The sequence below is a fragment of the Rutidosis leptorrhynchoides genome, chromosome 4 (genome assembly GCF_046630445.1).
Source record: "Rutidosis leptorrhynchoides isolate AG116_Rl617_1_P2 chromosome 4, CSIRO_AGI_Rlap_v1, whole genome shotgun sequence".
NCBI classification, from domain to species: domain Eukaryota; kingdom Viridiplantae; phylum Streptophyta; class Magnoliopsida; order Asterales; family Asteraceae; genus Rutidosis; species Rutidosis leptorrhynchoides.
In genome coordinates, this window is record NC_092336.1 from 623,937,410 (window position 1) to 623,953,491 (window position 16,082).

A 16,082-nucleotide genomic window follows, 5' to 3' on the forward strand; every position below is an offset into this window, starting at 1 on the left:
GTGGTAACAAGTCCGGTACTTCTCTTGAAGATCTTATGAAAGATAAGTAGTGCGCAGTTTCTGCACTTGATAAGTCTTGAAGTCCGATGAGAATATGATCCACAGCTCTGCTGGTATACCCATGAATGTCAATCATGGTCGCAATGCTGGTGTTTATGATTTCTCTGACGGGATGCTCATTTCGGAGGTCTTCAAACAATGTAAGAAACTATATCTTTAGAATTTCTAAGTCTTCGGAACGGTGATCTCCACAGTAAGAGTCTGTAGCTTTGCATAGATTAGTTAAGAGACGAAGCTGGAAAGAAGTGAACAGCAATCCGGATCCGAGTATTAATTTCACCATCTTTGAGTATATCTCTCGACATCCATCTTTAAATATGAAACTAGGATCTGTGGATTCGTGGAAGATACGTGATAGCTGCTTCGTAACATAGGTGGCAATGTTGACTCGATCTGGTTCAAGATGAGAGAACAGATTGTTCCGTCTTGCTTCCTCCATAACAGCGTCTTGTAACTCTTTGATAATCAGATCAGCGTGGTGATCAATTGTTACGTAAATCACTAGTCTGTCTGGTGTGCTTTCGAAGTTATCTCTATCCAGAATAGCGAAAATACTGTGAATATCCTCGATCATTTGCAAATCAGAGTGATAAGTCGGGCGGCCGGTGGAAAGATCCATATGCTTCCGGATAAGAGTCAGTAGTGCTCGTTCATTTCGTGAGAACGGAAGTACAGATCCGGCTAAGGCATTATAAACCTTAGAGTAAATGATCTTCTGATCTCGACAGAATCTTGTCTCAAGAATAGTGCGAACCACTGAATTATGCTCTCGTTGCCTTTCTTCGTGATAGATATGATCGTGAAGAGAGTTGATAAAGTCTTGAATGCGTTCTTCTAGGATTTCAACATCATTGTCTTTTCTTCGGAGATAGAGGTAGTGCTCTTCTCTGATAGCCATGATTCATTCTGTTAAGCGTAGCGAAAAATCAATGGTTGACTTTCGGATGGCTTCGAGAATGTCTTCAAATTCATCGGTATCATTAATGAAGGTAATCATGTCTGCATGTGTGGATATAACCGGAATTTGATCTGAAGAAGAGTCCGGCTCCCCTTGATCTACTTCGGTTGGAGGGTGTGAGTTAGTCAGAATGTCTTCGTGATGCTCTTCCTCGTCATCATCAGTATCCGGTTCCTCTAAGGATGCGTCTGATGAACGGGTTTCTTCAGTATTCTGATTCTCCACTTTGATACTTACAGGATCAATTTCTATATCCTTAACCTCAGCCTCGTCGTTCTTCTTTTTGAATCGAATGATTAAACTGTGATCTGCCGTTTCAAGCCTCATTATTTCTTCATGACGCTCAGTGCTTGGAACGGGTGTTGTCGCAGTTTCTTTTACGTCTTCCATTTCCTCTTCCTCTTCAGATTCCTCCTTTTCCCCTATTTCTTCGCTGGGATCCTCTTCTTCCATTTCTGGGTCGTCTATAGACTGTGATTCAACACCCATCTCGATATCGTCGGCTGGTGGTAATGACTCATCATCGGAAGTGATCCGTCTGGTGGAAATAGCAAACATCTCTGCCTCTCCAGAAAGATCGGTTGGTCGGTCAATTTTGAAGGTAACGCTCTCCCCATGTGATCGTAAGATCATGGTTTGATTGTACACATCAATGACAGTCCTAGTTGTATTCATGAAAGGTATTCCTAACACTATTGGGGTGTGTAGGTCTTCCTTAATATCCATTACTACGAAATCCGTAGGATACAAGAATTTGTCGACTTTCACCAAGACGTTCTTAACTATGCCCTTAAGATATCGAATTGTATGATCGGCAAGTTGGATTGTCATTTTGGTTGGTGACAAGTCTCCTAACTCTAATTTCTTGTAGAGAGAGTAGGGGATTAGGTTGATACTTGCTCCTAAATCTGCTAGCGCATGAATGGTTTTAGATTGGTAGATCGAACACGGGAAAACGAATCGACCCGTATCTCCTAGCTTAGGTGGTAGAGAGTTTCTGAGTAATGCAGAGCATTCTTCACACAGTGGAATTTTGTTAGAGTCTAGTATCCTCTCCTTTGTAGATAGAAGCCTTCGGATGTATCTCTTCTGGTTGGGAACTTTGGACATAGTGTCCAAGAATCTTCCATCTAGTTTGAAGGAATCAAGCTTGGATGGTTCTTCTTGTAGCCTTCCAGGATAAGGTACGTGAACTGGAGTTTCAGGGGTCAGCTTCTGAGTATATGTTGATTTGTTCTTGAGCCTAGTTGACCTTCTCCGTGGTTCTTTCTCTGGGATTACGGAATCCATTTGCTTTGCTTCTTCTATGTGGGGATTCTGGATAGTATTACTTGGCAATATTCCCTGCGGTCGGGTTTCAAGGCGTTGTGATAACTGTCCGAGCTGCGTTTCCAAACTTTTGAGCAGAGCCAATTGATTTCTCATTAGTATCTCCTTCTGATCTTGTCTGGTTGCAGTTCTCTGATTTAACTTTTGTTATCCTTGGATGAACTGAGTTAACTGATCATCAGCTCCGAGAGTGGGGTTAGCTGCTTTTGTAATCTGGGTGGTAGAGGAATTTTTCTCAACTGGGGGACCAGTGAGCGGAAGTGGTTGATCGTAGGTTAATTGAGATTGCTGGGCTGGATAAGGTGGACAGCGATAGCGAAAAGGTTAATTGCTTCGCTGAAATTGATTAACCTTTGGTGGTTGATTGAATCTGGGATTTGGTGGACGAGCTGGGTATTGAACATAACAGACTGAACCGTCAGGGTTTTCGTACTCAACTTGATAGTCTTCAGTGGGTTGTGGGTTGGTACAATTAACACAAGCCTGAGCTTGGTTAACCTGCTGCGGTTGCGTCTTCAATTCTCCGAGTTGCTTGGCAAGAGATTCCATCTTATCTGTGAGGGATTTGATGGCCTCCGTTTGATGGTTAAGTGCAAAGAGTGGGGCAGATGATGAAGTTGTTTCACCACTGTTCCAGTCATGATGATGCATCGTCATGTTCTCGAGCAATTCCCATGCTTCATCTGCGGTTTGGTTCATCAGATTCCCTTGAGCTGCTGCATCGATCGTCGTCCTATGATTTACCGTAAGACCATTGTAGAAGGTACAGATTTGGGCTGGCCATTCTAACTGGTGATTAGGGCATTTCTTCAGTAGGGTTTTGAAACGCTCCCATGCAGTGTAAAGAGATTCATCATAACTTTGTTTGAAGTTAATGATGTCATTCTTCAGTTTAGTTTGTTTAGAAGGAGGGAAATATTTGGTTAGGAATTTAGTCGCCATCTCCGTCCATGACGTGATGGAATCTTTTTTCAGTCCTTTAAACCAAGTTTGAGCATGATGAGTGAGAGAATAGGGGAACAAGTATAGCCGGACTATATCTTGTCCTATCCCTGGCTGTTTGTAGGAGTTCGAAAGAGATATGAATTTATCAAGGTGAGAATTAGGATCGTCATTCGGTAATCCATGAAACTGATAGCTATTCTGAATGAGCTGAATGATGTGATGTTTTAACTCGAACGAGTGTCCTTGAATCTCTGGAAATCTGATTGGTCCTCCTCGACCTTCAATCGAGGGTTTCGTGTTTTCTGCTAAAGTAACGCGTAACGCCGTTTGGTTTCTGATTCGTGCTTCCTTGCGTGATTTAGAGATTATTGCGTCTGGATCAGGTACGAATAACAACGGCCCTGGTCTAGATCGGGTTTAGGTCATACACTAGGTATGCCTTTTTGTTTTTAATTTTCGCAAATAAGCTAAATTATAATAAGCTAAACTAAACTAATCTAATTCTAAGGTAATCTAATTTAATCTAAGGCAATCTAAGGTAATCTAAGGTGGTCTAATCTAAGGTATACTAGAGTAATCTAAAGTAATCTAATCTAATTAACTAACTATCCTATGGTGGAATATGTTTTTGATTCTGGCTACTGATTCCCTGGTATTTCGGTAACAAAGTTCCGCACAAACTTTTCAACAAACCAAGTGGCCAGGCCGACTACGGAGAGGCAGGATCCTTTTGGTCCCAATATAATTGGCGACTGTTCGGAAAATCCAATAACCAAGTCCGTGTATAATTGTCTTTCTTAGACACCACTAAATGCTTGCGAATAAGTTTGATTGAAAACAGTATTGGCTGATACCAATTCCCCGGCAGCGGCGCCAAAAACTAATGTATCTCTCTTGATATGGCCGAAACGGACAGTTTTTATTTGCGCGGTGTCGTTAGGCCGCGGCTCGCCAGGATCAGCCACTCGTGGGAGAGGGTACTGTTTTAAATTTATATTTAGCGGGGCATAAATCTTACTACTCCTTATAAGTAAGGGAAGTATGACCTAGAGTCGTATTTTTGAGATATCAGTAACATCGAACCAATATTGTAACCTAAGATAGTTAGGGAGTAGTGAATATTTATTTTGAGATTTTCTAATTTATAAGACAGATAAAGTAAATGCGATAAAATCTGTAATTCATATAAGGTTAAAGTAAGTGCATACTATGACTTCATCAGTTATTCTGCCGAGATTATGGAATGCTGGCTCATGAATAGGCAGAGGCCTTGTATTCATTACACAGGTCCTAAACGCCCCTGTCATAAGACATGTCACTGGGTACTGCGTTAGGCTTGAAGATTCTGAATAGACAGCAACGTCCCTTACCCCCAACGCCCGTGCAGTCTGACTACAGGCATACACGTTCAGACGGCTCATCCAATTGAGCGACTCGGTTGGGTGACGTATTAACATTCCAAAATGGTCTAAACTTTCTTAAGCATAATAGAATACATGGTGTACCATATCCGAGAGACGTGATGTGCCTCAATGCTTTCGTTAATGATTGGTAAAAGATAGTTAGGCCCTTAAAAAGAGTTCAACCATAAAGAACACCATGGCCAAGTCAAGTCTGACTTCCATGAACACGTTCGATTATCCTAACGGTCCAATCCTTTATGTGTCTAAACAAACAGTTCCTTAATTAACTAAGAATCCCTCAAGCGGGGTGCAATGCTTGAAACCACGTTATGGTGCAGTGTACTGGTCAACACTAACCGTGTTTCATGACCTTACTTAGCAGAGGTACAGCTTACAACAACCGTTGTGCTTCAGCGTGCACGTACGAAGTTTATATGCTTGGTGACTACACTAGCATGGTCTGGGACCGACAACGTACTAGGGGTCTAGTCAGATGTTTCACTATGAAAGAGTCCTCAGTCGCAATCCAAAGCTCGATAGACTTACTACAACCGGTGTGCCTCGGTCGATCTTACGTTGTATCCTATAGACTTCTCTTACCAAGGGGTGACACAGATAGTGTACTCTGAATCGGGGTTCGCGACTTCCCAATAACAGAGCCTATAACTACGTTCTATTAGTTGGAAAAGCGATTGAGGTTAAAGCATAATCGAAAAGCATTTCGACAACATACACAGACCATAATATTATTTCGGCATTATAACTGCTTACATCATAGCATACACTAAAGATAACTACTCGCTAATCATGGAAATAATATCATAAAACATTATATAAGATAAAGGATAGAAGTACCAGTAGATTAAACGAGTTCTGAATACAAAAGTGACAACTTCAAGACTCCAGACCGCTCCTAATGCAATCTTCAGCGTTCGCCTCCGGGTACTTAATTTCCCGCTCGGAGGTGAGAAGGCCTTGAAAGTATGACTAATATTGTACAAGAGAGAGAAAGAAGTGAATTGAAGTGTGTGTTGAAATGAATGACAAAGACCCTTTAAATAGACTTGGAATTTGCCAGCATACGCCTGGCAGGGCGTATGGCAGGGCGTATGGTAGCCCGTTTTTGGCAGGCCGTATGGTGGCTCGTTTGGTGGCACGTATATGGCAGGCCGTTTCCATACTGGCAGGCCGTATGGCAGGTCGTATGGCAGGCCGTATGGCAGGCCGTATGGCTTGCTGGTCAGCCTTGATTCCCTGGATCGTAACTTGATTTCTTGTCTTTCACCGTTTTCGCTCTAGAATCTTCGTTTTAGCTCCGATTCTCTTGATTCTTTTTGCACCGCCTTCGTAATTACTTGTTCTTCAATTCTAACCGATGAAGTGGGTATTTTGCCGATAAAGTTCGAATCTTTCTTGTTTTTGGGCCTTAATACCGGGGTGAAAACGTGACTTTTTAGACGATATCAACGAGGATCAGTGATGATGGGATTAAATTTAGCAAGTTGGATCGTTTCTTTATTTCGGAAAAATTCGCACACATGTGGGGTGATTTATCAACGGTGGCCCTAGATCAGAATTTATCAGACCATTGTCCACTACTTCTACGTAATATGGAATTGGACTTTGGGCCAAAACCTGTCAGAATCTTCGATACATGGCTGGAAATACCGGGGGCTAATAAAGTTATTGAAAATGCTTGGAAAGAAATAGTCGAAGGAAACCGGCAAGACATCACCTTTATGAAAAAACTGAAGAATGTGAAAGGTGCTCTTAAAAATCTGAGCAGAGATACTTTTAATAATTTAGACGAGGATCTTAACAAGTTATCAAAGGAGGTGCAAGAATGGGAACTAAAAGCTAAAAATGTAGACTTAAGTGATGAGGATCGTATCAAATGGATGGAAACGAGGAAGGTTTGGCTAGAGAAAGATGCGACAAAAACAAAGATGCTCAGATAAAAAACGAGAATTAAATGGTCCCTCGAAGGAGACGAAAACACCAAATTCTTCCACTCAATGCTCAAGAGACTGGAATCAAAAAACAACATTCCAGGTATGAATGTGAACGGGGTATGGCAAGAACATCCGAGCATTATAAAAGGTGAAGTTTTCAACTACTTCAAAAGTTTATTTGCTGAAACAGTTTCTTCCAGGCCACGTCTTGAGAATCCCATGCCGAATACAATCTCTATCGATGAATCCCGCAATTTGGAAGCTACATTCAGTGAAAAAGAAGTCTATGATGCCATTAAAAATTGTGGGGGATCTAAGGCTCCTGGCCCGGATGGTTTCAACTTCAAGTTCTTCAAGAAATATTCGAATGTTATCAAAAAAGACATTATGAAAGCGATCACGTGATTTTGGGAAAACGGAGAGATTTCTAAGGGATGCAACGCATCCTTTGTTACATTGATCCCAAAAAGAAAAGACCCATTAGTTCTCGGTGACTATAGACCAATAAGTGTAATCGGATCGTATTATAAGATTGTCTCAAAAATCTTGGCCAACCGAATCAAGAAAATCATGTCAAAAATCATAGGGTCGGAGCAAAGTGCGTTTAGTAAAGGTAGATTAATCTTGGATGGTATCCTTATCCTAAATGAAGTGGTGGCAGACCTAAAGAAAAAAAAGCAAAAAAGCTTTATTTTTAAAATCGACTTTGAAAAGGCTTTCGATAGTGTCAATTTGGAGTTCTTGTTCGATACTATGAGATTGATGGGGTTTGGTGAAAAATGGAGAAAATGGATCGAGTCGTGTTTTAAATCGGCTTCGGTCTCAGTCCTAGTTAACGGATCTCCAACATCAGAATTTTCCCTCAGAAGGGGTATTCGTCAGGGTGATCCCCTTTATCCTTTCTTGTTTCTAATAGCTGGAGAAGGGCTGAACTACCTAGCAAACAACGCGCGTTCTCATCGGCATATCAAAGGAGTTGAAATTGGTTCGAACAAAGTTGTCCTCTCGCACCTACAATACGCCGACGACACCCATTTTCATAGGCAAATGGAGTATGAGGAATGTTAGAAATGTGATGAAACTTCTTGAATGCTTCGAACGTCCATCGAGTTTAAAGGTTAACACTTCAAAGAGAATTTTATATGGGGTTGGTGCAAGTCAAATGAAAGTAATCGATCTAGTAACATGGTTAGGCTATTCCAGTGGGTCCCTCCCAATCACTTATTAAGGGTTACCGGTTGGCTCCCGTATGAACAAAATGGCCGACTGGAAACCGGTTGTTGAAAAATTTCACAAGAGATTTGCGGGGTGGAAGTCTAGGGCGGTGTCTTTCGGGTGTAGGTTAACTATTATCAAATCGGTTCTCTCAAGCTTACCGTTGTACTTCTTCTCACTCTTTCGAGCTCCCACATGTGCCATCAATCACCTCGAGTGTTTACGTCGTAAGTTCTTTTGGGGCGGGACTGGAGATTACAACAAAATGCCTTGGGTAAAATGGGAGGATATTCTTGTTCCTTACGGGGCGGGGGGTTTAAATATTGGGTCATTAAAGGCAAAAAATCTAGCTTTACTTTCCAAATGGTGGTGGCGTTTTCGTACGGAAAATGAGTCGTTTCGGGTTGAAATTATTAAAAGCATATATAGGCGGGAGGGTGGGTTGGGCATTCCCTCACATTCATCGACGGGTACTACTTGGTCGGATATTATTAGGGTGGGTCAATTATCTTTAACCGTGGTCTAGATTTTAATCTATCCTTTGTTAGAGAAATTGGCAATGGTAGAAATACTCTCTTCTGGGAAGACTTGTGGGTTAGGAACGTTCGTCTAAAAGATTTATTTCCAAGACTATTTCAACTCGAGGTTGCAAAAGATATGTGTAGGTGACGGGTTCAAAAAACAAGATGCATGCATATTGTTTTTTTGGCAATGGACAAGGCCTCCTACGGGAAGATCCATTTCGGACCTGCAACAACTCGAAGACATGCTATCTACTGTACCTTTCGGCTCTGTGGAAACTGACGGATGGAGATGGCAACTGCATAATAGCGGCATTTTCAAAAGTTTTGTGATGTCATATTCTATTGATGAAAAGTTGTTACATAATTCGTTCCAAAATCATGAGACTACTCACAACAATTTAGTTCCAAAGAAAATCGAAATATTCGCTTGGAGATCACTTCACAAACGGATCCCAACCCGGGTGGAGCTAGATAAAAAAAAGTATCGACCTCAACCCTGTAAGGTTTCCGATGTGCGACGATGATCTAGAGACAATCGATCATGCTTTGGTTTTTTTTAAGTGTGCTATGGACGTTTGGTCGAAGGTTTTTCAATGGCGAAAGTTCGGTAATGTTTCTACATTCTCCACGCAAGAGATTTTTAAAAATGGTAACCCTCTCCCTAACTTAAATGGAAAGAACATGATTTGGCAACCGGTAAAATGGGTGAGTGAATACTTAATTTGGAAGAATCGAATTCACATGGTGTTTGGTAAGAAAGCCTCCCCTAGTTCGGTTATTCTTAATGAGATCTAATGTAAAAGTTTTGAGTGGAGTACCGAACGATCTAAGAAGTGTTGCTTCGATTGACATATTTGGCTAACCGACCCGAGATCGTGTGGCTTCTCAACAGTGCGTACAGAGGTGGGTTAAAGTCCTCATTGGTCGTGATCTTTGGTTTCGGGTGTAGTTAATCTTTCAATATAGGTATATATTGTAATCTATATTAGTTAGTCCCCCATCTTCTTTGTATGTTTCCTTTGTATTTTGTTTCCGTTGTAATCATTTATAGTAATAGTAATAGTAATAAAAGTTTGTTTGCTTTAAAAAAAAAATACAATTATTAATTATTAACGTATGTCTGAAAATATAATAAGAATTTGAAAAGTTTATTAGCAAATAAAAAAAGGTGAGAAAAATTTTATACTACGTAAGTGATGAGTGTGACGCCTAACAAATTGACTTAGACAATGTAAAAGTAGTGATCAAATCATTGTCAAATAAGGATCTAAAATCATTGAATTATTTGAACTAAATATAAGACTATCCGGGGAATATTTAAGTCTTTATTTTATTTCTTTTTCAGTAAATAAACTTTAAAACATTTCATAGAGCAGTGAGAGATTTTGTCGTGTCCATAAATAAAAATTTTAGTCCTTTTAGTTACGAATATTATTATTATTATTATTATTATTATACAGACAAAAATGATGAATAGTAATTAGGAGCGTTTTCGTCTTTTTACTTTTTCTTTACTTAGATTTCATTTCACTTACAAAGTCCCTCCACTTTTTTCAAAAAATCAAATCGACCCCCCAAACAGGGGTAAAATGTCAAATAACCATTTTCATAAAAAAATCTTAAATAAACTCCACCCAAATATTCAACAGGTCATATCCTCTCGCTCGCAACGAGTTAAATTTTTACGACACCATCGTTAAATTCGAAATAATTTTAGGAACACAATGTCACTAACTATATGCAAAACAGACGCTTTTCAAAAAAAGCCAAAAATTTGGGGTACTTTTATACACGTTGATTTTGCGTTAAATTTTTAAAAGTCAACAATTTCATAGCGAAATGCGGAGATACACATATATTTTTAATTTATAATAACATTTAAATCTTTCACGGGTTATACCTTTTAATTCGACTCGAGTTGCGCTTCAACGACATCATCGTTAGCCACGAAATAATTTTACAAACTAAACGCAATAAAATACATTGAAAACCGAACCCCCGGCGCGAAGCGAGGGTTCGAATACTAGTTTGAGCTATTAAATCAACTAAGTCGAATTTTATATAAAGAAAATATGACCAAAACAATGATTGTTCGCTAAATCAGTTATATCAATTAAAAGCTCACATTTTCTTCATTTCTGAGACACAAAAATAATATTAAAATTAAATAATATCGAAAGTTTATGAAAACAACTTAGATTATTTCAAAATTATTTTTGTATATATTTTTTTAAAAGAATTTAATTATATAGGATAGTTATTGTCTACATATCACCTCCCTATATACCACTCATGTGGTATTGAATTTTGTTGTTGTTGTTGTGATTTCGGCCCCTCGAGGATAATTTTAGCTGTATGTGACTCACAAAAAGTTCAACTAAAATCTTATCAAATGATAAAGGGTATGATTTAGCAATATAGTAATAATGTTTTGAGTATAAAATTAAGAGTTCAAGTCATAAAATTAAAATTTATAACTGAAAAAATTATAACAGAAAAATTTATATAATTATGATATTTGACAATAATGCACCTCGTGATCAACACAAACCTGACACCTAGAACCCTCTGTAGAAGACGAAGAACCTGAAACCCAAAAAGCAGCACAACATAGCCAGCCACCATAATGAAAAATATGTGCAACCACCGGTAAGATCAACACCAAGAGAACATACCGATTATCGAAAAGTCGAACAACCAAGTAAAATAACGAAAAGCTTATCATCAACACCAAACAATCACCACCAACAGATTGACCGATCAACTTCAGTTGAGTGGCACTGCTGAAATCAAACTCCGACGATCACAGACTCGCCAGTTGAAGACCACCATCGCACAAATAGAAAAAGCATGAGTAATAGGTGATGGTTATTTCTAAATTTACTATGCCATCACTTTGTACTCATCCTTTAAAGTTTAAACACCTATTAAAACACTAACGTTAACATCATGATAACCTAATCATTGATTAAATATTATTTACCAAATGAGATTAAAAGTCCCATGAACTTTTTAATCATGCATCACCACTAACCCTTTTCTTTTTGTTCTTAGCTTTTTAAGTGGTAAACATCTTTTAGTAACAAGTTGACAGTTAATCATTATGTTTCTAATCAAAATCCACTCTTCGAATTATTCACTAATCCTAAACCAGTCAAAATTTCATAAGACTTCATATGTTCACTTGTGTCCGTGTGTTTTGTGTGATAATATAAATATAAATATAAATATAAATAAATATAAATATAAATTATATGCTAAAATTAAACAATTCCACAAAGTACAAAACACACAAGAATTTCTTGATTGCACATTGAGATATACGTTTTGTACACAAAATAGATATCGAAAGTAACAAAATAAATACTACAAAGTTACTACTTTGATCATCCTCGATGTATACTCAAATACGATCTCCGTTTCATGTTTTGACGATATTTCCATCACTTTTTTCAATCGTAACAAAGAATTAAAGGTCCGTTTGGTGCTAAATATGACTGAAGTCTTGTTAGATAGTCAAAAACAGAACCTAAGGTTTATAGTTCGTGTACATGTGGATGCATGAGGACAATGGTATGTATTTATATTGTACAAATAATAGATTCGAGACATACCGAATACGAGCAGCGGAAACGAGTAGGATCGACGTTTAGATCACCGGTCGGGAAAATGATCACCAATAGGAAGACTTTCTAGTTTCACGGCCTAAGTTCCTTCTACGGTTTGCAATGTTCCACTTGAACAACTATACTCACAATTTTACTACTTACTAGTGTATGATTTTCTCAATGATTTGTTGTTTTTTTCTTGTGTTTTTGTGTGTCTTACAAGAAGAGTTTAACTCCCTATTTATAGATACAAGAGAGTACTTATTACCATGTACTACCAAAAGTACATTGTACTTATTACCTTTGTAAGTGTACTAAATGGTACTTATTACCATTAGTGTACTACCAAAGTAAATAAGTTTACAACTCATTAATGGTGGGTCAAACACAATGAGTTTGTGGGTGTACCACAAATAATTTCCAACATCTCCCACTCGCTCACAAACGAATTTGATATATATACTCAATATATATTTCGAGAAACTATTGTATAATATGCAAACCATTCATACTGGGAACTAGGCTGTGCGACCGGCATACTTTGAGAGCTCAATTGCTATACATCTGTTAGGAATATATAACATCTCAATAATCTTGGAAAGAGTAGATTTAGTATGCAATGTCCTAGATCATTAATCACATTAGTAACTCGTATGATCTCAGTTTTACTCATAAAACCCTTTTGTATTCACAATTATTATTTATCACTAAGACTTGTCACTAAGACAAAAGATAATTGGTCGACCGGTGAATACAAGTTAATGTGAACATCAAATGATCTTCCCTTTTCTTAGAATCCATTGGCCTTAGCTCAACTTGCTTTTCTAAGAACGTTCACCCAGGTTGAATCACTCATAACCCTTAAGCAACGCCTTAAGATAGCAAACATTAAACTAAGCTTCAAGAGACAAGAAAAAGTCATAAGGACATTAAATTGAGGTTACTAATACCTCAAGGGACTCACATAACATAGAAGTAGAGATCGTTTCTTCTATTTCCCTTTTTGGTCGTCTTGATCACATGTGGTATGAATCACATGCTGCAACATTTCTCCTTTACAATGGAGGTATGTCTATAAATCAATGTTGCACAGATGATAGTTCAAACATACTCAATGTTCAAAAACTCGAGTTCACTCATCTACTCATAAAACTCTTAAGAACTCAAATCTGGATACTCATGATAGATAGGGTGAATTTTGAATATTCACATAATATTTATACACTTACGAATGTGGCGTCTAATTATCTCAATCTTGAGCTCTCAATTGTTACTAAAACAATGTGCTTAATATATACCACTTTTCCATTTGTCACATGAAATGGAATTGATTACCCATGTGAGTGGGCTAATCTTGTATTTGTCCGACATACTTTTCTCGATTCGCAACACAAAGAGCGAACAATAAAACAAGGATTTAAAAGAAAACTTATTGCATTGGATATAAAAAAAAATTTGTAAGTACATTTATTAAAATAGTACATTCATCACAATCTACGCAATCCTTGAGACCTAACATGCTTAACAAATGCATCTCTAGGTATGGGTTTTCTCAGAGGATATTGAAATGTCCCGTTCATATTGATTATAAACGTTCCATATTAATTGATTTCGTCGCGAGGTTTTGACCTCTATATGAGACGTTTTTCAAAGACTGCATTCATTTTTAAAACAACCAAAACCTTTATTTTATCAATAAAGGTTTAAAAAGCATTATGTAGATTATCAAATAATAATAATCTAAAATATACCGTTTACACACGACCTTTACATAATGGTTTACAATAAGAATATATTACATCAAAAATAAGTTTCTTGAATGCAGTTTTTACATAATATCATACAAGCATGGACTCCAAATCTTGTCCTTATTTTAGTATGCAACAGCAGAAGCTCTTAATAATCACCTGAGAATAAACATGCTTAAAACGTCAACAAAAATGTTGGTGAGTTATAGGTTTAACCTATATATTATCAAATCATAATAATAGACCACAAGATTTCATATTTCAATATACATCCCATACATAGAGATAAAATTCATTCATATGGTGAACACCTGGTAATCGACATTAACAAGATGCATATAAGAATATCCCCTATCATTCCGGGAAATCCTTCGGACATGATAAAAACGAATTCGAAGTACTAAAGCATCCGGTACTTTGGATGGGGTTCGTTAGGCCCAATAGATCTATCTTTAGGATTCGCGTCAATTAGTAGATCGGTTTACTAATTCTTAGGCTACCAAGCAAAAGGGGCATATTCGGCTTCGATCATTCACCCATATAATGTAGTTTCAATTACTTGGGTCTATTTCGTAAAACATTTATAAAACTGCATGTATTCTCATCCCAAAATATTAGATTTTAAAAGTGGGACTATAACTCACTTTCACAGATTTTTACTTCATCGGGAAGTAAGACTTGGCCACTGATCGATTCACGAACCTATAACAAATATGTACATATATATCAAAGTATGTTCAAAATATATTTACAACACTTTTAATACATTTTGATGTTTTAAGTTTATTAAGTCAGCTGTCCTCGTTAGTAACCTACAACTAGTTGTCCACAGTTAGATGTACAGAAATAAATCGCTATATATTATCTTGAATCAATCCACGACCCAGTGTATACACGTCTCAGGCTAGATCACAACTCAAAGTATATATATTTTTGGAATCAACCTCAACCCTGTATAGCTAACTCCAACATTACTGCATATAGAGTGTCTATGGTTGTTCCAAATAATATATATACATGGGTCGATATGATATGTCAAAACATTTGCATACGTGTCTATGGTATCCCAAGATTACATAATATATTAGAATACATGTATAATACAATATAAGTTAGCTAGGATATGATTTGTATAGAATTGTTAATATTTCTCGTAGCTACAAAAATCAAAAAATATCCAATCTTGTTTTACCCATAACTTCTTCATTTTAAATCCGTTTTGAGTGAATCAAATTGCTATGGTTTCATATTGAACTCTATTTTATGAATCTAAATAGAAAAAGTATAGGTTTATAGTCGAAAATATAAGTTAAAAGTCGTTTTTGTAAGAGGTAGTCATTTCAGTCGAAAGAACGACGTCTTGATGACCATTTTGAAAAACATACTTCCACTTTGAGTTTAACCATGATTTTTGGATATAGTTTCATGTTCATAAGAAAAATCATTTTCCCAGAAGAACAAATTTTAAATCAAAGTTTATCATAGTTTTTAATTATCAAACCCAAAACAGCCCGCGGTGTTACTACTACGGCGTATGTCCAGTTTTACGGTGTTTTTCGTGTTTCCAGGTTTTAAATCATTAAGTTAGCATATCATATAGATATAGAACATGTGTTTAGTTGATTTTAAAAGTTAAGTTAGAAGGATTAACTTTTGTTTGCGAACAAGTTTAGAATTAACTAAACTATGTTCTAGTGATTTCAAGTTTAAACCTTCGAATAAGATAGCTTTATATGTATGAATCGAATAATGTTATGAACATAATTACTACCTTAAGTTTTGTGGATAAACCTACTGGAAAAGAGACAAATGGATCTAGCTTCAAAGGATCTTGGATGGCTTGAAAGTTCTTGAAGTAGAATCATGACACGAAAACAAGTTCAAGTAAGATTTTCACTCGAAATAAGATTATTATAGTTATAGAAATTGAATCAAAGTTTGAATATGAGTATTACCTTGTATTAGAAAGATATCTTACTGTAAATAAGAAAGATTTCTTGAGGTTGGATGATCACTCTACAAGATTGGAAGTAAGCTAGCAAACTTGGAAGTATTCTTGTTTTTATGAAACTAGAACTTGTAGAATTTATGAAGAACACTTAGAACTTGAAGATAGAACTTGAGAGAGATCAATTAGATGAAGAAAATTGAAGAATGAAAGTGTTTGTAGGTGTTTTTGGTCATTGGTGTATGGATTAGATATAAAGGATATGTAATTTTGTTTTCATGTAAATAAGTCATGAATGATTACTCATATTTTTGTAATTTTATGAGATATTTCATGCTAGTTGCCAAATGATGGTTCCCACATGTGTTTGGTGACTCACATGGGCTGCTAAG

The 16,082-nt window shown here is 37.1% G+C and overlaps 1 protein-coding gene and 1 non-coding gene across 2 annotated transcripts; both read left to right on the forward strand.

Moving 5' to 3' along the window:
- Nucleotides 1-3,134: 3,134 nt before the first annotated feature.
- Nucleotides 3,135-3,241, forward strand: LOC139845767 (small nucleolar RNA R71). Its single transcript, XR_011758525.1, has one exon. It is a non-coding gene; the product is annotated as a small nucleolar RNA R71 (small nucleolar RNA).
- A 3,976-nt stretch (nucleotides 3,242-7,217) lies between these two features.
- Nucleotides 7,218-7,715, forward strand: LOC139843079 (secreted RxLR effector protein 78-like). The gene has a single exon (XM_071833157.1). The coding sequence runs from the start codon at nucleotides 7,218-7,220 to the stop codon at nucleotides 7,713-7,715; it is 498 nt and encodes a 165-aa protein (XP_071689258.1).
- Nucleotides 7,716-16,082: the final 8,367 nt, after the last annotated feature.